Source organism: Apis laboriosa, unplaced genomic scaffold, assembly GCF_014066325.1.
Source record: "Apis laboriosa isolate Shangri-la unplaced genomic scaffold, ASM1406632v1 scaffold9_cov152, whole genome shotgun sequence".
Classification (NCBI taxonomy): domain Eukaryota; kingdom Metazoa; phylum Arthropoda; class Insecta; order Hymenoptera; family Apidae; genus Apis; species Apis laboriosa.
The window spans coordinates 1,700,278-1,723,062 of NW_025224966.1; the positions used below are offsets into that span (position 1 = coordinate 1,700,278).

At 50.3% G+C, this 22,785-nt stretch overlaps 1 protein-coding gene across 2 annotated transcripts in view; it reads left to right on the top strand.

Moving 5' to 3' along the window:
* LOC122719727 (protein O-mannosyl-transferase TMTC2) overlaps positions 1-22,785 on the top strand; it is a 130,033-nt gene that overhangs the window by 44,319 nt on the left and 62,929 nt on the right. For both annotated transcript variants that reach the window (XM_043945800.1, XM_043945802.1), the window contains exons 2-4: positions 15,379-15,619; positions 16,223-16,519; positions 20,032-20,929. In XM_043945800.1, the coding sequence (XP_043801735.1) occupies positions 15,379-15,619; positions 16,223-16,519; positions 20,032-20,929 (1,436 nt within the window). The remainder of the gene's footprint in view (positions 1-15,378; positions 15,620-16,222; positions 16,520-20,031; positions 20,930-22,785) is intronic.

Genomic DNA, 22,785 nt, shown 5'->3' on the forward strand with positions numbered 1-22,785 from the left:
GAAATCGAATCAAAGAAGCGGAGAACGCGATGAAATGGGTACAGAGGGGGACAAGGATTATCGATCGCGGTTGATTCGTAGGAATTTAGAAATTTCGAATTCAGAGGCGCGCCTCGCAGAGGCGCAGATCGATCGCAGCGAAGGGGGAGGAAAAATTGGTCGGCGATGACGACGCGGCCGTCAACGCGGAGGAAGGCGGAGGGAACGCTCCATCTCCTCCCTTCGTTCGCCCTGCGGCCCTCTTCCGCCTCTTCGCTTCCACATCGCCCCTCTCTCTCTTTCTCTCTCTCTTCCCGACACGGCTTTTCCAAGGATTAATAACTCCGCGCAGCGTAACACCTCGCGTAAAACTCTCTTTAATCTGGACGAACGAGAACGCGTGTATATTACAGCCGCCGGTGCATAGCCGGCTGCCTTTTTCCACGAGTTACGCTCTCGATGAAACGCTCACCACCGCGCAATAATAACTCAAACTTCCTTTCGCCGAGGAATTCTCGCTCGACACGCCCGCTCTTAATCACACGTACGTATGCCCCGTATATCATCCACTCCTTCCTTCCCCTCCTCGTCGAAGGAAAAAATCCGATCTTTCTCACCGTAACCAGGTTTACGTTTAGGGGGAAGGATAAAAGGAGAGGGGGGCGTTTGCCATTTTCCTCCGAAAAATGTGGCCGCGATCGTTCGATCGCCTCGTGTTCCGTCTGCGGTCGTCCGCTCCATTTCATCGATTCCACCTTTGCCGAATCGTCTCCCTCTCTCTTCGGTCCCTTTGCGCGGTCAAACGAATAGCCGGCGTGTCCTCTGCGAGAGGGCTATCGAGCGTGTCGGTCAGAATGCGGCCCCGGGAATAGACGGGAGAGACGACGGTGGATAGTGACGTTTCATTAAGACGACAAAGGGGCGCGCTCGCTCCCGCGTATACACCCACAGGATTCTCTCCTCTCCTGTTGAGAGGAGGTTGAAGAGTCGGTTATCAGTCTCGAAACGTTATCAGTTTCGAGCCGGTAATTAGCGTTTAATCGTTGAAAACGGACGACAATTCGCCGATTTTCCCTCTTCGAAGGGAGGGGAGGGAGATTGGAAAAAATAAGCGAGTCGTTGGAAATTGTCGTTGACGGAGGTAATAAGAGGAGGGAAAGTTTGCCCCCGCTGTAAATCTCTTTGGTCGGAGATCGCAAAAGAAACTTTGTCCCGTCCGCTGGATACCAAGTTTCTCTTCCTCCCTGCTCGCTTGGTAATCGAATCCCGGTGAATCGTAAGTATCGCTTGGTTTCGCGGCCGATTCTTCTTATTGGCAAGTTTCGAGCTCTCGGAGAGCGTTCGTCTTCCGAGAATCGATCGCGTAAATTGATTCGAGGATCAAAGGAAAGGGGAGGGTTACGCTCAGGTTACGAACGATGTTGACTCGGATTCGAGCTTTCGTTTCGCCGATGATTCCTCGATATACATCCCGTCACGTCCGTTAAATTGATGATCGAGGGCGCCTGGTTCGAGGATTCGAAGGGGGTTGGAAGTTGTTTAGATCGGTGGACGTATTTTCCATCAAGCGAAACTTTATCGGTTCATAAATTTGGATGAGGGGAGTCGCGATCGACTCAACTTTGAGATTCAAATTTATCTCGATCTTTATCCCCGTCTCTTATGCATACCGTAATCGTAAACTCGGCTGCTTTCCCGTTCCAAGAGAGACACTCGTTGGAAGCCGTAACGAAACTCGCCGCTCTTATTATCGCCCCACCCGCGAAGAAATGATCCAAGGAAGCGAACGATGAGGAGGACGGCACGAGTATTTTTTCCCCCTTTGAAAGCGCGCGCGCGCGAGGATGGAAGGAAGCGTCGTGGCGAGGAACGATCGATCCTCCTCCCCCTCCTCCTCCTCCTCCTCCTCCTCCTCCGGTCGACGATGACAAAACGACGCGCGAGACTTGACCCCGTTCCGTCCTATCAAACGCTCTCTGTCATATGCCGGAAATGAATCGTCAATGATCCTAATAACGGGGCACCTCGCTCCAAGCCTCCTCGCCACGCTCGCCTCCTCCAGCACGAGCCCCATTAAATCGAGAATCGCTTCCCACTCCCTATTCGGGTCAACGTTATTTTGCCCGAATAATGGGCCCTCGCCTGTGTCTCTCTCTCTCTCTCGCCCCTTTGGTTTGTCAGAAACTTGAGCCGTGATAATGCTCCGGTGATTTAACCGGAAATGGAGGAGTTGGAGTCGCGACCCCTGTTTCGATTCGGTTCATCGATAGGTATCGACCTGTTTCCTGTTGGATTACCTGTTCGAAAGGGGGAAGGGGATATTTTAGATCCATTTCGGAGCCATTAACGTTTCGGCAAAGGGGAGGTCGTGTGCAGGTCGTCGCTTTGAGTCGGAGGTTAGATCCTTGAATTAGTTACCTCTCTCTCTTTGTCGGGTACGGTTAGATTTGATTACCGATTCCCCGACAATGCTCCCGGTTTCCCGGTACCTTCGAAATACTCGGTGCTTCCTAAATACACGTGTACTTTTGAAAGCACAGAGATTTATTTTTAATACGCGCTTCATCTTCCCATACGCCATAAGTACTTTTGTTATTTGCATCCCTTTGTGAATTTTTCCGACGACGGATAAGAGCTTAGTCGCTCGGGCGAAATTAAAAAATAAAAGGATCCCGTCTACCGTGGAAAGACTTTATCTTGGTGTCTTGGTATAAAAAAGGAGAAAGACAGGGAGGGGGAGGAAGTAGAGAACAAAGAGTGTTAATGGCAGCTCGAAGGCTTTTCTCCCGAAGGATTGGAAGATGGAGCGTTTCCAAAATCCCTCGAGGCCCGTCGTCCCCTTGCCGATAAATAATTTTCTCCATGGTCGCGATGGCCTCTGCTCTTTCGATCCTCGTCAAGCTTGTCGACCGAACCGGGCGACGAGGCAAAAGAAGAGAAGAAAAAGAAGAAGAAGAAGAAGAAGAAGAAAAAATTCACAGGCGGGTAGAAAAATCCGCCTTTGATCCTTTTTCTCGTTAATTGTCGGCTCGTGCCTAGGCTCGCGTAGGGAAAATAATCTCGAGGCGGACCAAAGTTTCGATCCAAGACGCTACTGTTTCGCGAACCCGCCCTCGAATATAATAAACAAGAATCTTCTTTCCTTTCTTCTTCGAGGAAAAATTTAATTTCTGCAGGAGAGGGATGAAAAGGGTAAATAGCCGTCTCCTCGGTTTGCCGAAACCAGAAAGGGGGAGAAACGAAGGCGAAAGCCGCGGGAAAACGGGGCACAAGTTAACCGAGTTCCGTTTTATTTTAAATCCCTCTCCCATCCCTCCACGGCTCGATCCACGGCTAATCCTTGCCGCCATAATTTTATTTGCTCGAGGGGCGAGAGGAGAGGGCGAGAGGCGAGGCGAGGGAGGCAACGAGTCGAGTCGTTGCTAAGTCTAGTTTAACCCTCCGCTGGGTCGAGAATATAGGAGACGACGCTGCCCCGGCAACCACCCCGACGTCGAATCCATCTCGAGGGCCGATATCGTAAAGAGAGGAGGCGAGAGTCCGCCTCGAGAGATTTTTCGCCTAGGCGGCCGGGTTTTAGGCCTCGTTCGCAACCTCCGCCCGCCTTTTCCCCGCATGAATCTTATCTACGCGCCGCAGGCACGCCCACCCCCTCCTCCTCCACCTTATTTCCCCAAGAGCGACGATCGACCTCGTTTCAGCCCGGCATCTCGCGTCTATCGGCTTCCACGTTTCATTTCGTCAAGTCGATCCGCTCGACTCCGTGCTTCTCGCGCCACCCCTTCCGCGAATAACGGTGGAATATCGGTGGGAAGCTAGGCCGGGCGCCCTCCTCGATTATTCTTCACGAACGAATGGATTCCGTTTCTGTCCCCACGTTTCACTCTCGAGAATTGCCGAGTAATTCGATCGAGAAATATCGAGGATGTTGGACGGAAACAATATGCAGAGGAGAGAGGAGAAAGGCGCGCCTCGAAAAGTCTTCTTCTCTCCTTTTCATAACTCTTCTTTTCCTCGCTCCGCACATCCAACACCTTCCAGCTCCTTCACGCTCCCTGATCCTCGGTTTGCTCCAGCTTTCCACTCGACAATGGAACATGGAATCGAGGCTCGATCAACAATGCCTTACCTAGAGCCTTCACCCTCCGGATATATATATATACATATACACATACGTTATATTCCAACGATGGTTTTCTATGGAGACGGTAGGCGCTTCTATGAAAAAGGCGTTAGCATCGTTCTTGATTCCTACCGGATGCCTCTTCCTAGTCATCTCGCGTCCAAAGAAAAAAAAAAAAAAAAAAGGAAAGAAAAAAAGAGAGAGAGGAAGAAATGGAGAGCTTTGAGCAATCATATGCGACGCTGCCACAGGATCTCGTTGGCAATTTAAGGCCCGCCGCAAGAGAAATAGGATTCGTCCGCTCCCTCTCTCTATCTCTCTCTCTCTCTCTCTCTCTCTCCGTCGTTTCAGTCGTCCTCTCAACGAGATTGCCCAAAGCTTCGTCTCCTGAGCGACCGCACCCCGCGTTTCCCCACGCTCTTTCATTTGTCACAGCGTGGCGGATCGTTTCGCGTGTCTCTCGATTTCCCACCCCTCCCCGTTCCATTGTCTTAACCCCCTCCCCCTCCTGTACCCCGAGGGAATCGATTCCGTGCGGAGAGGCGACGCATGCGGTTAATCGACGGGAAGGAAATCTCGATCCCTGGAATCGGGATCCAGTTTTAGCTAATAATTCGCACACTCTTGGCATCCTTTCTCCCCTTCCATCCAACGTTTCCTCGGCTACACTACAGTGGAGAACCACCCCCTCGCGGGTGATTGGAAAGCGCGAATATCGCATTGGATATTTAGGTTTGGGGGTCGTGTGACGAGGGACTTTGGACAGCTTCGTCCCGCGGGAGGAGATTCGAAACCCTTCGATAAATCACCGTTATTAACGCAACCGTGTAACGCGATATCTGGGAACCTCCTAGCGTTAAGTTAATCGAATCCTCCCCCTCGAAACGTCCGTTGTACCGAGGCGACGTCGCGAAGATCAGCCAGCGGTGATGGAAGACGCGACGGAGGGAAGGGGAGATCTGAACACGCACCCCTTGTTCCGTCGAGTTTGACGGGGGAGGGGGTGGGATCTGAAGAGCGTTTCTCAACGTCACGCTGCAACGCTTCGACTCTGTCGAAGCTCGAATACGCTTGATTCAACGGACGCGTGTGCGCGCGCTGTGAAATAAAGCGTCTACCCTCCCTCTAAGAGTCGATCGAAGCGAGTTTCGCCGATTCGCGCTCGCGTTACCGTCAATTAGATCGCAATTCCTCTCCACGTCGCGTCTATCCGGCTGGAATTTTCCACTCCATCGATGGATCCCCTCCCCTCGATATACGCGCTCGAATTAGCCGTCTACGCGCCTCCATTTGCGTACGCCCGCGGTTTCGAGCGGTTATTCAGTTCTTCGAGAGGGGGTTGATCGCGATTGAAGCGTGGTTGGACGGACGTGAAAAGGGTGCGCTTTTCGGGGCGAGGTTTCTTTTCGAGAGAAAGAGGAGTCGGATGAAAGACGCGCGAGAAAGCACTCGACTCGGCTATTTCTCGTCGAACCTAGAATGGTTTCGATAAACCGAGCCGTTTCGATCGAATATCACGTTTCTTCAACAAAAATGTTTCTTCTTTCGAAATGTTTATTCGAAACAATCTTTTTGTGAGACCAACCGGTGCTCCATGGATCGTTGTTGATCGAAATCTGTTTAATGTAGCCGGGGAGGATCTGGAATATGGGCGCTAATAAACGCAGCAAAGGGAGGAGGAGGGGTTTTTTATCGGGCAGAATTATCGACGCGAATTAGCCACGTATCGTTTGATTCGACGGGGTGGAACGGAGCGTTCGTTTAACGCGTTGTAGATTGTTACGGCCCTGCTTGCACGGCCAGGTTGAAAGGAGGGGGCTCGTGGAATTTCTTCGATAGAAATATTCGTTTGATTTAAAAAGTAAACAACAACCGTTTCGCAATTGTTATTATATATCCGATTCGACCTCCTTTGTGTGCGCCCCTTTGTCTTCTCTCATTTATCGAACGAGAGAGTGAACGCGCTCTCCTCTCGTTACGCGCACCAATTTTTGTCCACCGATTATATATATATATATATATAGCTTGGGTTTCCGATTAACTGTCGCAATAAAGCTGACCACCGAGGATTCTTCCACGAGCGAACAGAGCCTCGAGGGTGATCCTCCTTGATCGGCGCAGCGGAAAGATCGCATCAAAGCTCGGTCGAAAATTCGAAGCCACGGATAACAAGGAGTCGCGTGGAGAAGACGAAGGATACCGGCCTCGAATCGACCGGCCAATTTATTTCCTTTACCTTTACCGTCGATGAACCTCCTCCCCTCCCTCTCCCTGGCTACGTTACGAAACGTCCTCGATGAAGTTGCACCTAAAGATCCCTCCCCCCGATATAAACCCCGTATTCAAGTCGTGGACAAAGATCGATACTCGATACCCGCGTACTAGTACGCGTATATTCCGTGATTCTTCTTGAGAAATAGGTGGAGGAAGGTGGAAGGACGGTGAAGGTGAAGGTATAACATAGAGGAAGTCGAAGAAGGAAGGATACGACGAGGTGTTGTACGAGGCGCATCGAGTCGCGGGGGTGAAAGCCGGACGGGCGTAGTTATTCAAACTATTCCTAGCAGGGAGGAATTTCCTGCTGCAGCCTGTTACTATCCCTCTTGGACGGGGCTGGAGGCGGCGTCTATACCCTCGCTTCGTCCCATAGTTTCCCGTTGTAACCGCGATCGAACGTCTCCCCTGCGGCGTTCCTCGAGCCCTTCCCTCCCTCCCCTCACCCACTGGAAAGAGAAGCATCGTGGCCCGTGCAATTTGTCCCCGCGTCGATGAATGGAATTACGGTGGCCTCGAATCGGGCAGCCAGCAGCGCGATTAACAATGGCGGATTGACAACCCCCCTCTCTCTCTCTCTCTCTCTCTCTCTCCCTCTCTTTCTCCTCGTTTCCCTGGCCAACGACGACCGCAAGTTTATTCGCACGAGAGTGGAGACAAGAGCGCGTTTCGGAATGGGCAATGGGCTGTTCATCTTGGGAAGAAGGGGAGAGAGGGTGTTGTGAAGGTTATTGGTCGTTAGGAGGCGGGATATCGGTCCCTAATGAAAAATTATATAAGGCCGCCACCGCGCCGTTTACACCGGCCGTTGATCGTTCCATTGCTTTTTTTACGACCGCCATTGCATTTCTCCGATCGCCATTAGCGTTTACGAAATTCACGGCGTACCTACTTTGCTTCCTCGCTCTAATCTCTCTATATCTATCTCTATCTCTCCCGGCATAGAAGAATCGCGCGTGGTAACGGCTTCATCCTCGCCGATTCCAAACACTTTTCCACCTTTTCCTTAAGAGAGCACCCTGTACACGGGTACGAATTATGGAGAAGTCGAATATCAACTTGCGATTTAATCCTTCCTCCCACGAATTGAACTCGATTATCCCCCTCCTCGTATCGATCGATCGATCGTTCTTTTGTCCCTTCCTCCTTTCGCCTCGATACCCCGATTCTTCCCACCACGAGGAGAACGGAGTTTTTATCGAACGTTTAGCTTGCGAATTCGCGCCACGAAACTCGAGAACGTCGCGAAATTATTTCCATGCGGAGGGAAATAAGAGAAATGGATACCGATCGTTCGCGACGGCCGAGAAATCCTTGCCTCCTCCGAGTTTCTTGCTCGCATTACACAGGCAAAGTACGTGGTCGTCGTCGATATCGGCAGTCGTAAAAGATCCTCTCGCGAGCGAGCGAAAATCCTCGGCCGTGATCGGAATAACCGAGAGAGCAGCCCCCCTCTCGGCGCGTAAATGGGACCCGGGGGGCCGTGGAAAAACTTTGCGGCGATCGCCGCGAGTCTCACTCTTTTCCGCTCCATGAAGGTGCCGTGAATTTTATTATCCGCGAGCCGCCCCTTCTTCCTTCCCCCCAGGAAAGGAGGAGATCTCCATCTCCAACCGACTAATTAAATTCGAGACACTCGATCCTTTAAAAAAAAACCCGCAGTTAGTTGATAAACTAGAGTCTCCACGTATTGATGGATATATTTGACGTCTTGGGAGGAATACGAAGAGGTTCGAAGGGGCGAAAGTTTTTTGTCGTTGTTTGCTTGGATTTCGAATCGGGCGAGTTTTCATTATTTACGCCCCGATTCTTGAAACGCTCGCAAATGGCCAGTTTAAATCCCGATTAAAATTTTAATCGAGTTCAACGGGGATATTTTCAGTTAAAATCGGCGCGCTGATGCTCTCCACGACACGGCCAACCCTTTCGCGCATCGGCCGACCTCTTATTCGGCCCTTGGTAATTGGATATCACCGGTGTTATTTTCACCGGTTTGCTTTAACCTCGCCGCGGATTCGTGTGCAGATTGGCTTACTCGCTTCTCGAACGACAACTTTGACGTGGATTATAAATTAATTAGCGGCGTCTGTCGGGATTAAAGACAATTTTACATTGAAATCTCGGTACAGTGTGTTCCTCGAACACCACCTCGTTTCGTTCCCCGACGATTTGGATAGAAGGGCATCGTGGAAGGAAAGATTCGATGGAACTCGTATTATTAGGGACGATTGATATCGTGGGAGTAGCAGTCACGTTATCCGGGTTAAACGTCCATCGTTCGCCGAGGGATCTTATTTTCTAGAAGACCATCCCGAGGAGCGGGGAGGAAGGAGGAGGATGTAATAACGCAAAGAGCATCCGCGAAGAAGTGGTCTTCAGGTGCTCGACTCCCTCCTCCTCCTCTTCCTTCTTTCCTTTGAGCATTGATTTTCCTTGAACCTTGACGGGTTGATCCTTATTCCGACTCGAGCCCGTGAACCGAAATGGCGTACGATCACGCGTCCAATTTCTTCCTATCCTATCCTACCCAACGATACACTTTCTCCTCAAGTTTCTCAATCGTTCCACGACCTCTTTAATTTTCATTCTTCTCTGTCTCGCGCATACATATATACGCACGTTATCGCCCTACGGACTCGATAATAGAGAAGCGTGAATGGAGCCGAGGGGAGAAAGGAGCCAACGGGCGCAAATGGACGCTCGTTCGCGAGGAATAAGAGAGAGAGAGAAAGAACGAAAATGACCAGTCCCCTCGTTGTCGTCTTCTTGGATGGCAAACTGCCAGAGGGTGGACGGATAAGGGGGGAAAATAGCGTATGGATAGGCGAAAAGCTATGGGACAGGAGGGGAAAACTGGACGGGACCGGGAAACGAGTGAAACGACACTGGCTACGGGCCATTCCCGATGCAAAATAAAGCATTACGTGGGAGAGCGAGCGAGACAGACAATCTCCCTTTTACACCCCATGTACCGTGGGGATAATCGTGGCTTTGCCGTGTTAAACAGGGACACGCGATATCGAAACGCTCTCGATATCGTGAATTTGATATTTCCCGATAAGCCCGTTTCCATTCGTTACCCTGGGATATCCCGACACTCCTACGCGTCTGTCCTCCTCGCGGAATTGTCTCCGGATCCCGAGAGCGAGCGAGAGAAAAAAAGAATTCCCTTTCGTTTCGATCTCGGGTAGAACGAAAACTTTCTTCCGACTCGGTCGATAGAAGGCTTCTCGACCATCTCCATGCGCGCTCCAACTACTTCTTCGAGTTTCCGTTACTCGGAATGAAATAGAAGCGTGGCAGATTTGGAAGCAGCCGTCGGTCCATCGAGTCTGCTGCAATCGGTTATCATTCTCCGAGTATTTCCGGGTTTGAACCGAAGAAAGAGCGAGCATCTCCGCTCGAGGAGGATGAGAGAAGGGAGGGAGGTGCGGCGCGCAGCTTATTCGGGAATGGAATAAGTCTAGATCGAAGCCGAGATTGAGCCGGGGGTGATCGATGAATGGAAGGCGGGTTGGCTTTTCGGGATCGAGCGTTAGGAGATTGACCCCTGTCAGGGGTTTCTATTACGACGTTCTTGGATTCCCCGGGTATAAAAGGTACATAGGCGCGTCTACCTATATATAGCGGCGTCGTCCTTCCTTCCGACCCCCTCCCTCCTCCAATCTTTTATATACCTCAAAGAGGGGCGAACGAAATGCTGCCTGCTCGATTCTCGTTTGTCGATTTTCGCGCCTCTGTCGCGAGGGGTTGTGGATTTAAGCGAAACACGCGTCGCGAAACTCGTATTTTTCTCGTTTCCCCCCCCCCCTCTTTTCTTCTTTGGTGGAAAGGGAGAGAATTCGACATCGATTCCCGATCCAAGTTGTTTCTTCGCAGTTGTTTATAAGCGAAGTTTTCTTTTCAAAATTTGGAGGAAAGGAAAAAACGAGGATCGAAAGAACTCGAAGGAAGAAGAAAGAAGTTGCGCCGACTCGTATCCGATAAAAACTGTAGGGAAAAGTATAAGCTCGTAGTATAAGGCGTTATTTCGAGAATCCGAATAAAACTCGGAGTGGAATAATTGTATCCTCGGCGTTTCAAGCGATAAGTATATTTCTATCCCAACACCTCTCCTTTTACCCGATTAAATTATTATCAATCCTTTTCCTCTCGTTCCGCATCTCAAGATGGATCAAATATGGATGAATCATCGTTGGAGAGGAATTCGTTCGAAACTCGCGAAACTTTGGATATTTAATTGCGAAAGAAGGTACTTGATGGCGAAAAAAAATTCCCCCCCCCCCCTCCCCGCTCGACTTATATACTCGACTTAGCGAGCGAAACTTGGTCCGGGCTAATAAATCCCGAATTTCTGAAATTGGAACTTTATTTCCACGGCGAGTAAAACAGTAGCGACGCCGGATGATTTACTCGGTGGCTCGGGCCGGATGCAGTTTTACTCTCTGAATATTCTCGATGCGCGCAACCCCGCCCCCTCCGGGGGCGAGGGGGCAGGGTTGGGATATATTTCCCTTTATCAACTTGGCGGTCTCCTCGAGATTGAATAACTTCCGTTATTTCATGGTACATGGAAAGTCTTATCGCGTTCGATGATGCATATCGAATAGTTCTCGAACAAAGGGGAAGAGATTGGCGACGACTCGTCTAATTAGGGGAGAAGAGAGGAGGAGGAGGAGGAGGAGGATCGTAAAACTCGTCGTCTATCAAATATTATCGCGCGCGCGTGGATTATTGTTTCTCCATTCTTCCCGAACAGTAGTTTTACGACGGCAACCAAGCCTTCGTAACCCAACTTTCCCAACCTTGTATTATTATATACCTTCTGATTACCGCTCCGCGCCTCACCCATTTTGCCGTATATATATATATATATATATACATGTACCGGCTTATATTATATGTAGTATACGTTTAAAGATGTTCCAGGCGCTAGTAAAATATTCAATAAGCGAGATTACTCCTATCGTGTAACGATTTTACACGATACTCCTCGAGCAACGATCAAGGCGCGTTCGCACCTTCCGTATTCTCGATAATTTGCGTTTCATCGTGTACGATACGTCGTACGTGGGGAAGGGAGTATCGATCGTTTCGAGCTTAATTCGCTCATAATTAATAATACTTTCGTTGATTTCGAAGGGGGGATTCGAGATTGAGAAACGGATCGAGGGGCGAATTTTGGTCGACTTGGTCGAGCTAAAATAAATCGATTTATCGGGGAATAAGGGATAATAAAGGGAGGAGGCGAGTCGGTTCGCAGGTTGGCCTAGAAAATCTGTTTTCCACCGCGCTTTCGAACCTTTCGGAGTTCATCGCGATTCTCGGCGGCGCGTGAGAAAGTGGTCGCATTTACCCTCCCACGGTAATATTCCTTCGGATTCTAGCCATCGTGGCGCGATCCATTCGTAACGCCAAACCATCTTTCCTCGCCATACCTCGCCCCGATCGATCCACACCCGAGTCTAGATTCGACACCATCCGTTCCACGTAAATCCTAATCCTAAAAGAGGATGTTCGAAACGAGATACCAACCATCCTCCCTTTCTTCCTTCCTTCCTTTCTTTCTTTCTTTCTTTCTTTCTTTCTTTCTTCCTTTCTTCCTTCGTTCGACGAAAGAGGGAGGCGAAAAAGGGAGGGAGGGGGGAAAAGTTTAAGCGGTCGATCGCCGTCTCTCTTTACGACTTAACTTACGACCGCCACTTTCTTTTTTTCTCTGCCCCCTCTTCCGTCACACCTAGCAGGCGACGGTGACTTAAGCCTCACTTTGGAAATTGCACGGCGCAGGGGGATGGCGCCATGTGCCGCTCGAACGAGCCACCGGCCGAGCCTTCCTAAAACCCTTCCCGGGGATGGAATGAGTTTTCCGGGCGATTTAGTCAGGTATTTATTTGCTCCTCCCTCCCCTCGCGGTTCCCCAGCTCGGGGAGGGGACCGTCTTCTTGGAAATAACGTCGCGGTACTCCCTTTCCTCCCCCGTCCACGGTTCACGGTTCCTGCCTCTTTTATCGTTCTTTCGAACATCTTTGCTCCCCCAAACCGTAACCCAACCCTTCCCTTCCCTTCCCTCCCCGAGGCCCGTCGTTGATTCGTCCTCTCGGAGGGACGGCGAGAAGGGTGGAAGAACGCGAAGGAACGCGGTGCAAATTGCTAGCTCCACGCTAGCTTTGGTGGGGGAAGAAGTGGAGGAAAATAGTGTCCCGTGAATTTCTATCCTCCATCCGCGGGGAAGTCACGTAGCCGTGGCCCGTCAAATAGAAACAGAAATCGATCGTCGGACGACGGGCGACGATTTACGGCCGCCCTGTATCCGAATTTGATCGTGCCCCGGAGGGGGAGGGGGAAGGCCTCGGGGGAAAATTTCACGTCCGACACGGACGGCCGCGGTTGTTATCGAATTTCGTCGCTTTGAAATATTATTTCGCCGTAAGGATAATAGAAAAAAAAAAAAAAAAAAAAAAAANAAAAAAAAAAAAAAAAAAAAAAAAGAACGAAGCGTTGAATTCAACGCGTCCCCCTTTCAACAAAATTCCTTTTCGTGAATCGGGGAATCCCTAACATCTGTCCAAATTTCCGCCAAAATTACTTACTTATATACGCTCGCTTGCCGATTTTTAAACAGAAGAAACGCGAAGAAGGAAACGTAAGAGATAGAAATGAGCGAATAATAGTATAATAATAATAATAAAGTATGATGAATCGTCGACTAGCAATCGATACAGGGAGAAAGGACGGTCATCCCCTGCTCTCGCATAATAGAAAAAAGAAAAAAGAACGAATTCAACGCGTCCCCCTTTCAACAAAATTCCTTTTCGTGAATCGGGGAATCCCTACCATCTGTCCAAATTTCCGCCAAAATTACTTACTTATATACGCTCGTTTGCCGATTTTTAAACAGAAGGAACGCGAAGAAGGAAACGTAAGAGATAGAGAAGATAGAATAATAGCAAAGTATGATGAATCGTCGCGGGCCTAAAAGTGCGAGGAGGCAATCGATACAGGGAGGAAGGACGGTCATCCCTGCTCTCTCTCTCTCTCTCTCTCCCCCTCCCTTTTCACTCCATATCGCGTGGTTTACCCTCCACCGCGAAGATTAATCATCGGTCGATTTTAATATCGCCGGCGGGTGTCTATATCGCGGGCATGGGCACTGTTCCGGCACCAGCGGCGTAATTTATTAAAATTCGGTTCGGGGGACGGCGCGTTAACGGCGGCGGCCGAGCCGAGCGATAATTCTAATCCGAGCGGGCGGCCGCCGCTAAACGGTTTCCGATTGGGCGAAGAAGTCGGGGGTGGTAAAATTGAATCGGCGCCCCGCGGCTTGCAAGTCGAGCAGCCAGGCTTAAAGGGGCTGGACCCGGGTATTATGGCCTCGTAGGTAGGTGGTGCACACACGTACACACACACCCTTTTCGAGCCTTGCGAAACCCTCTCCGCCGCGTGCAGTCACGTCCCGAGTTGCTCCGTTAGACTCGGGGACCGAGTTTCATTAACGTCACGTGTACTGTCAGAAATAGTCCCCGGGGAATACCGCGAACGTGTACACACGGACGGGGCAACTCGAGAGAGGGAAACGGAGAAAGGGAGGAGAGAGCGTCCCCGTTTCGCGACAGTTCTGACAGATGCTTAATATCACCGATGCCTTCGACTAATACCTCGGATTACTCCACGTTAGAGAGCTTCCAAGTTGATCCCCGGATCTCCTTTTACCCTTTAATTGCTCGTTTCCCGGCCCCTCTGGTTATTGGCATTTCGTTTCTCTCTGTCTTTCTTCCATCTTTTTGCTCGTACGTAATCAAACGGAATTGCCGATATATATATATATATAAATAATGGTTGGGGAGAAATTTTATCGATCAGTGGTTGGCGTGCGCCAACAATTTCGACTGTTTATTTTCGCCAGTTGAGAGAAAAAACGGAAAAACATTTTCATTAAACATTCATATTTCCGAACGAACAATTAATGTTTCGCGAATCGATCGACATTAACGAGGCCAATAATGTAACGGAATAGAGGTAACGGTTCCGATATCGGTGCGTGCGTTGTTTCTTTTCGAATTTCGCGTGAGCGCGTACGTAACGTCGGCTGACGGGATCCGGAAATTGAAATAAACAGGGACGAGGCAAGTTTACATCCCCACGGTTCGTTCGCGTCGAGCCGTTTCCCGGCCGAGAGAGCGCGACCCTTCCCTTCCGTCGCCTCGAATTCTAATGAATTTTCCCGAATCTCGTAAATCTCGGCCCCTCTCGCGACGATCGAAACGTCTCTTCGCAAATTTCACCGTCCTTTTTTTCATTTATCTAATTATCGCCTGGGGCTAATTAATCGTCAACGAAAATTCGAGGCTATAGATTTACGATTCACTCTATAATTGGGAAATCAAAATTCGAGATAAAACGACTATTACGCAGGCGTACGTTGCAGGGAATCAGCGTTCGACGTAGGAGCTCAAAGAGTTGAATCTTCTTAAATCTCCTCCTCTTCGCAAACGAGTCTTAACGCGAGGAAAAACTACTCGTACGAGAGTGGATTTCTTTACGCGAAATTCTTTTGCGTTGAATACTTAATCGTCTGGATCGAAAGTATTTGGAAAAGGGATCCGTGCTCGTGAATGACCCAAAGACGGGGCAGAGCTCACGTAGAAAATGCGACACGATCCTTCGTTGGTGGGGAGGAAGGGGGGTTTATCGACCCCCCTGGAATTCGAAATTATTGGCCCGGTGTTCATCGAGCCTTGCTCCCATTTCCTCGTCGACGAAGATGGCTCAGGTGCGTCGCCTGCGGTATCGGAGACGAGCCGAAACACCTCGACGCTCGTGAATATCGATCGACCTGGTCGATTAAAATACCACGACCCGCGGTGATGCTCCTCCTCCTTCTAAGACCGAAGATAAAACCGATATATATATATATAGATTCGTTCGAGTTTCGAAATATCGGACGTAACAATATTCACTCGTTACAAAATTATTGGAGGAAACGAATGGTTTGGTTGTTGCAGAAGAGCGATCCTGACGAATCCAGACCTCCTGTCCAGCACACCGTGGTCAAAGCTGTTGGAGAACGATTTCTGGGGCACGCCGTTGAGCGATCGAGGCTCTCACGGGAGCTACAGGCCCCTCTGCGTGGCCACGTTTCGCCTGAATCATCTGTTGGGAGGGCTCGAGCCTTGGGGCTATCATTTGGTGAACGTCGCGTTGCACGCCGCCTGCACCGTGCTAGTGGTCAGAGTGGCCAGAAAGGTAAAGAGCCAACGGGGTTAATTCCGTTCGAACGGAATGGAGCCTGGATTGAAATTTATCGAGCCGAGTTGGCGAAAAAAGACGGGAGGGGATCGGTCCATCTGATTTTCCATTAACTCCGGACACATTGCTCGGTTTGATTTCGCCGGTCCGGCCACCAGAGAAAACGAAATAATAGTTGACACCTGTAGAGCCCGCGCGTCACACGTGATATCTTGATAACGTCGCGAGTTATGACGTAATAAAATTTTATTACGCCACGTTTAATACCGAAATGTTATGTTAATAGCCGCGCGTCACTCGATAATGCCGACGCTATCGCAATAACGGATCATCGAGATTCGAATCGTCGTTTCGTTTCTCCGTGCGCTTTCAACTTTTTCGATCCTCGCCCGCTCTCGTCTCTCGGTTCGGCTGGATACGCGAAATATCATCCGTCTTCTTGCTCGAAATCGAGAGACGGCAACCACCACCACGGTTTAGAGATTAGAAATCTCGGATCGCATTTATCGGATTAAAGGAAATCGTGGAATAACTTTGCTGAAACCTCTCTCTCTCTCTGCGTTGTTGGTCGGTTCACCGAGAATTTCTCGCGTTTTCCAGGTGCTGCCGGGAAGGAGCAGCCTGGGCCACGCGATCACCGGCTTCCTGTTCGCGGCGCATCCGATCCACAGCGAGGCGGTGGCCGGTGTGGTCGGTCGCGCCGACCTCCTCGCCTGCCTCTTCACCCTGTTGGCGTTCCTCGCGTACAGCGCCCACTGCGAGCGCGCCAGGTCGCCGTTTCCCTTGATCCTGGCCCTCGTCTCCTCCACCCTGGCCACCCTCGCCAAGGAAACGGGGATATCCTCGCTGGCCCTTTGTCTTCTGTGGGAGTTGTGCCGCGGCGAGTCGAGTCGAAAGGTAAGCACGCTGAATATATTATCGATAATGAACTTTCCTTTCGACGAAGCTGTACACGTATTAAGGTGTCCCATAAGTTTCTTTCGCTAGGAATGACTTTAACCGGTTTTATACGAACATGCAGACTTATCTATTTATAACTTATTTATTTATAATTTATGGCATAGGTTTCGCTCGTCCCAGAGCTCTTTTAAAGTACGTTTCGTCGGTGACACGGTCTCTTTTAAAAATTTTTCTCTACACCGTTCGATATGAATAAGCAGAGAAAGTATTTGTGGCATGTTAATGCTTTAAAAAAGGTGATAGTGCGGAGATTTCTATTGTTTACAATGGAAATTGTAATTGGTTTGAGGGATTTAGAGGTGGCAATTTTGACTCGAAAGTTGATGAAGGCCGCCAGCAATGACGAGTACGAACTTTATCGAGGCCATGCTCGCTGAAAATTCGCGATATAATGGATGCAAGAGATAGTGGATGCCACTAATATTTCCAGGAAAACTGTGGATTACCTGACCAAGATGGGATCGATGTGAAGCTTGGGTTCCACTCTACGTGCGATTTCCTTTTCCAGCGACACGAAACAGATCCTTTTTTAAAGAGACTTGGATCAAAATGTGCATCGAGAACGCACTTGATTTAAGGACTAAATAGATGTTCAATTGTCTTTGAAGAAAGTTCTTTTGGTGGGATTGGAAAGGTTTAGTCAACTATGAGCTCCTTTCTCAAAGTGAAACCGTCAATTTTGGAAAATATTGCGATCAGCTTGATAAATTGAAGTAGAAAAACGTCCAAAATTGACGAGGTAAGAGAAAAGGTGTTACAGTTCGATTGACACATTCTATCGCATCTTCCATCCTCCCCAGATCTTACTATTACTTGTTCCTGTTATTAAAAAAATTCTCTCCACGATAAACGATTCCAATTCGCGAGCGAAATAAAAAGGCACTTCGAGCAATATTTTGCGAATAAACCCCAACAATTTTGAAAAAAGGGAGTGAAACGAGAGATGGAAGGAGGCGATAGATCGGAACGGTTCACGTATAACGCATAATAAATCAACCTTAAACAATATCGCGTATTCACTTCGCATCAAAAAAAAGAAAGAAACTTACTAGACACCCTAATATATCTCGTTCTCGAACTCATGAACGCTTCAAACGAGCAGATATCACTTCTGTGTCTGCTCGAGATACCTTCCACTCAACCCACTCGTCGAACGAAATCTATGCTCGGTTCGTTTCGATCGTCGAGCTACCTCGTTCCCCGCCACAATTTCGCCGAATCGGCGCGAAATGGATTCGTGATGCGTGCACGAATCCACGAGGGACGCGGAAGTCTTGCCTCGCATTATCGTAAATTAACGTTTCGAGAGGGAGAGAGTCATCGCTCCGTGCGTTCCTTCCTCCATTCGCCGGCCATTACGAATATTAACAAGCGAAAATGGACCGTTGGAAACGACGTAATCAAATTACCGTCGAAAGTAAGGGCGAGGCGAGGGGAGGGGTAACCTCGTCGTAACCTCGGATTAATTCCATTCCTGGCGTCCGTCGATAACCGCCAACCTGCGATTACATTGCTCGCGTGTAATTGGCAAGGGAGGGGGTCAATCGTCGTCGAATTTATCGAACTACTGGTCCACGTATCGCGACAGAGAGGCGTCTCGAGTCTTATCGGTCCCGCGCGAAGGAACCCTCGTCTAACGGCGCGTGATGGAAACGCGACCATGCCGGCCGTGTTCTGGCGCGGACAGCGGCCTTGATGCACGGCGTCGAGCCACCTTCCGCTTCCTCCGCCTCGCGAACCTTGGAGGCGTTCTTCTCGCTTTTCCCCCCCGACATCCACCGGATGCGCTGGATGCATCGGACGCCTGGCCGTGATGCATGTCGCCGAACCAGGCCGACAGGGTTGGAGGGCTGCCAACCATCGTTCTCTCCGCGCGCTCTTTCGAGTGTAACTTCCGCCTTCCTTCTTTCTCTACCCCCATTCTCGTTCCATTCTCCCTCTCGTTCATATCTTTCTTTTTATCGTTTTTATCTTCTTATCCCCCGAATCGGGCCGAAATCGACGGATCCTCCTCGAGGGATGCAAAATTGTTTCGTTGTTGTTAATGGAACGTTACGGCTCTCGTCCTTCGTCGAAGCAAGTCTTTATTCGCCAAACTTCGGCCCGAGAATTCTCGCGGGTTTATCGCGAGGAGGGAAGATCAGGTGTAACTTGGCGAATTATTCCTTCAACTTGGCCAAAGTTCTTTGGCCCTGCGAGAGCTATCCTGCCTTGATTAGCCCTCGTCGAATTCGCCGTCGTTCGACGGGAAACACCTCGGCTTTCCTTCCCGTCTTGCTCGAAAGTGATCGGCGAAGGTGCCGCCTTCTTCGAGCCGCAGACTCTCCGTGTCGTCCCATCCTCCACTTTCAACTTCCCAATTCACTGCGACCGATCTTTTCCGCCCTGCGCGGCTTAAAAGCATCGTCGGGGGAATCTATCGCGAGCGATGGGATCGCGGCCAACAAAAGGCCGGGCTGGCAATTCCGGGTCCCGCAATTATCGCCACTTCTTCCCGCGGCCTCGCAATTTACCATTAAAATGTCGCTTTCGCGTTACCTCGCGCCACGGCTCGCTTTAAAAGCTTTCGACGTTACTTTTCATTTGGCCGGAACCACCACCGCCGCCTCTCGAAAGCGTTGCGTCGATTAAGCGTGCCTCGCACGCTCCCCTTCCCTCATTTCCTTATAACCCGCCGTAATTATATTCCACGTTAAACTATTTTCCATTTCCTTTAATTTCCTCCTTTCCATTTTTATTCCCCTATTCCGTTTTCGTCCCGAACCACGAAAACTATCGTCGACGTTTCGTTCGTCGAAATTCGAAATACGATCGTCCTCGACGGAAGAGCGTTCCATGCGCATTATTCGGGTAGCTCTCCAATTCCGTTTATGCCGGCCAAGGGACCGTCTCTCGTTGTGGAAAAATAACGGGACTCGAATTTTATGCTGGCCTGTTACTATGGAGGCAGTTGCGTATTTCCCTCTCTCTCTCTTTTTCTTTTCGAAGGCGCGGCAATTTTTGCGGATATCGTAGCTCGAGCGTAGCGAGCTTTCTAAAAAAAGGAAGAGGCTCGGGTTTTAAATTAATGCGAAACGCTCCGGATTCGAGTTAGTTTTCGGGAATCGTTGTTCATTATTATCAAGATCCCTCCTTTGACCGATGCACGAACGTGCCCACGACGGCTTTAATTAATCTTCCAATTAATTCCGCGATCAAGGAAGAAAAAAGAAACGCGTACACAAACGAATCGACATCAATTAGGATCCTAATTAATCGCTCGATCGAGAATGGAACCGCGGTAATGATTCGTGGCCATTCGTTGAGCCATCAATTACCATGAATTTTCCATTCATCCTCCCCCCCTCTAATCGCTCCCCTCTACGTTCAACCTCCCTCTCTCTCTCTATATATATATATATATATATATACATACACATACACAAGCACACGCTTTCTCTCTCTTCCAGGTGAATTGCGGCCTCGTGACTCGGACGCGCAGCATCGGCATCCTTTCGGGCAGCCTGGCCCTGCTCGTCCTCGGCAGGCTGAGGATCACGGGGACGAGGCCAGAGTTCGCCAGCGCGGACAACCCGACCGCGAGGCACCCCTCCCGCTTCACCCGCGGCCTCACATTCCTCTACCTGCCCGCGGCGAGCGCGAGGATGCTGCTCTGCCCCAGCACGCTCAGCTTCGACTGGTCCATGGACGCGGTGCCCCGCATCACCACCCTCCTCGACGCGAGGAACCTCGAGTCCGCCTTCCTCTACGCGGCGTTGATCGCCGCCTCGATCTGGACCGTGAAAATCCTTCGCCTGCCGCCCCGCCGCTTCGAGCTCGCCTCGGCCCTCGCGGCCCAGTACCCCCGCGGCTCCGTCTCCTCGAGGTGCCCGGTGTGCGCGGGCAGGCGGGCGGGCGGCTGCCACACGGACGGGTGCCGGGCGGCCAACAACAACAACAACGGGCCGATCGGCACCGACTGCCACTGCGCCAAGAGGTTGGCCAGCGGCGCCGCCTCGGGCTGGGGCTACGGGGGGCGGACGGCCGCGAGCGGCGTCGCCGCTTCCCTCGGCCTCCTCGTGCTCCCCTTCCTCCCAGCCAGCAACCTCTTCTTCTACGTCGGCTTCGTGATAGCGGAGAGGATCCTCTACCTGCCGAGCGTGGGCGCGTGTCTGATCGTAGGCTCGGCCATCTCGGGCTGCTACCACGCGGCGAGGAGGCACGGCTCGAGGAGGAGGGGCAGGGCGGTCCTCGTCGCCGCCGCTCTGCTCGTTTGCCTCATGTCGGCCAAGACCTTGTTGAGGAACACCGACTGGTTCGACGAGGAGAGTTTGTACAGATCGGCGTTGCACGTCAACCCGCCCAAAGGTGAGAAAGAACACCAAGGGGTGTTCGCCCTTGAGGTGCTTCGCGAACTTAAATCTCGTTTCGATCTCCATCCTCTCCATCCCTGGGAGGGAAGAGGTAATAAGGGGAGGGAGGTAATAAAGATTGGTCGGTCGCGCGTGCAGGACGAATTAAAAAGATAACGGGTGTAATAAAGAGTCGCGTGCTGATAAACGATATGATAAATGATAAACGAACGGAGGGGGAGGGGACGGCGATGATCGAAACCAGATACGTCCGCGGGGAGGAAATATATGGGCCGACGTAAAAATGAAATTCCGCGTATCGCTGCCGAGTTGTACGGCGCCAACCCGGCGCTATCCCCTTCTCATCTCCTGTAAAATTCTTCTTGGCCAACCTGGATATATACGCGACATGCGATGATAGCGACTCCCACCTCCTTCGCTCTATCTTCCATCCCTTATCCGTTTCCGTGTTTTTAAACCTTTTTGAACGCGTTTAACACGCGTACTGTTTATCGAGGGGGCAAGTTTATAACAACGGTGCTGTTATATATACCGCGAGAATCTTATATTCTTTCACGAATTCTTTCCACCTTCGCTTTTGTAAGAACAAAACATCGCGTTTATTTTTCCCTTGTGCGAAAGAATGCATTTTTGTTAACACGGATTTATCGTCAAAGGTAATATTTTATGCGTTAAATATCAAATTCGACTCGTTCCTAAAGATAAATCGCGTTCCATATCTCATCAAAAATGCATATAACGCGTAACGTTATTAGTAATAATCATTAAAGACACGTTGAACACGTATTTATATTAATTCACCTCTAAAAAATAAAATTACATTTTTACCCCATCAAAAATGAATGAATTTTTATTCAATTCAATCGGCAGCTTATTATATGACGCGTTATATGACGAATATGCTCCTTCGATTCGCCATCCAAACTTTGACGTATAATCCAGGATATTCGTATTCCCCCCTCCTCCTCCTCTTCCTCCTCTTGCTCTGCAGTTCGATGAATCGGTGATACGGATGAGAGTGCATCGGTTCCTCCGCCGGTTCCTTTCCCCCTCCCCCCGTCCCTTTATCGTCCCCCTTATCCGTCTCTGTCCGTTTTTTCCCAGCCCAGGCTTTTTACCCAGGGTTTATCTCGTCCCCAGCCCCCTAATTACCCGTAGGTGGGCGAACGAACACGATTATTAACGCGGTCGCCTCGGTTTTCATCTCCGCTCGGCCAATTCCCTCTTCTTCGAAACGATGCTCCACGCTCGCTTTGTCCCGCCTTTGTTCCCCTTTTAATCTACGCGAAGAAAGGGAAGGAGTGGAGGGCGCGAACGAAAACGGAATTCGGTGGCGTGTCACCGAAAACTCCATCATCCCTCTCTCTCTCTCTCTCTCTCGACAACCGTTTTAATCCCGATCGCGTGCGTTTCCTCGGCCGTTCGGCAAATTTGCGTAACGAGAAGGGAGGGGAGGGGAGGGGTTCGAGATTATCGGTCACGAAAGAACGTGGGTGGCTCGTGAAGTTAAACCCTTCAACGAGTCCGGGAGGATCCGACTTCCCCGCTTCGCGACTCTTCGCTTTTTTCCCTGCTCTCTCAAGTTGAAAAGTGGAGCCAAGTCGAAACGTGAGGTTAGAGAGGGGTCTTCTTCGTCCGTTTATTCCGCTCGTCGCGACTATCGATTCGAGATAACGGGTCGGTTATTATTTTTTTTTTTTTTTTTTTTTTTCTTCCTTTTCCTCGCACTCGGGAACGAAGGTTTCTTCGAGGAGAGTGATTAAGCGTGTCCCGGGGCGGTTTCGAGGGAAAGAATCAGGGGCTCGATTTTGCAGGGATGGAGGGTGGCGATAGCGAGCGTAAAATCGAGGC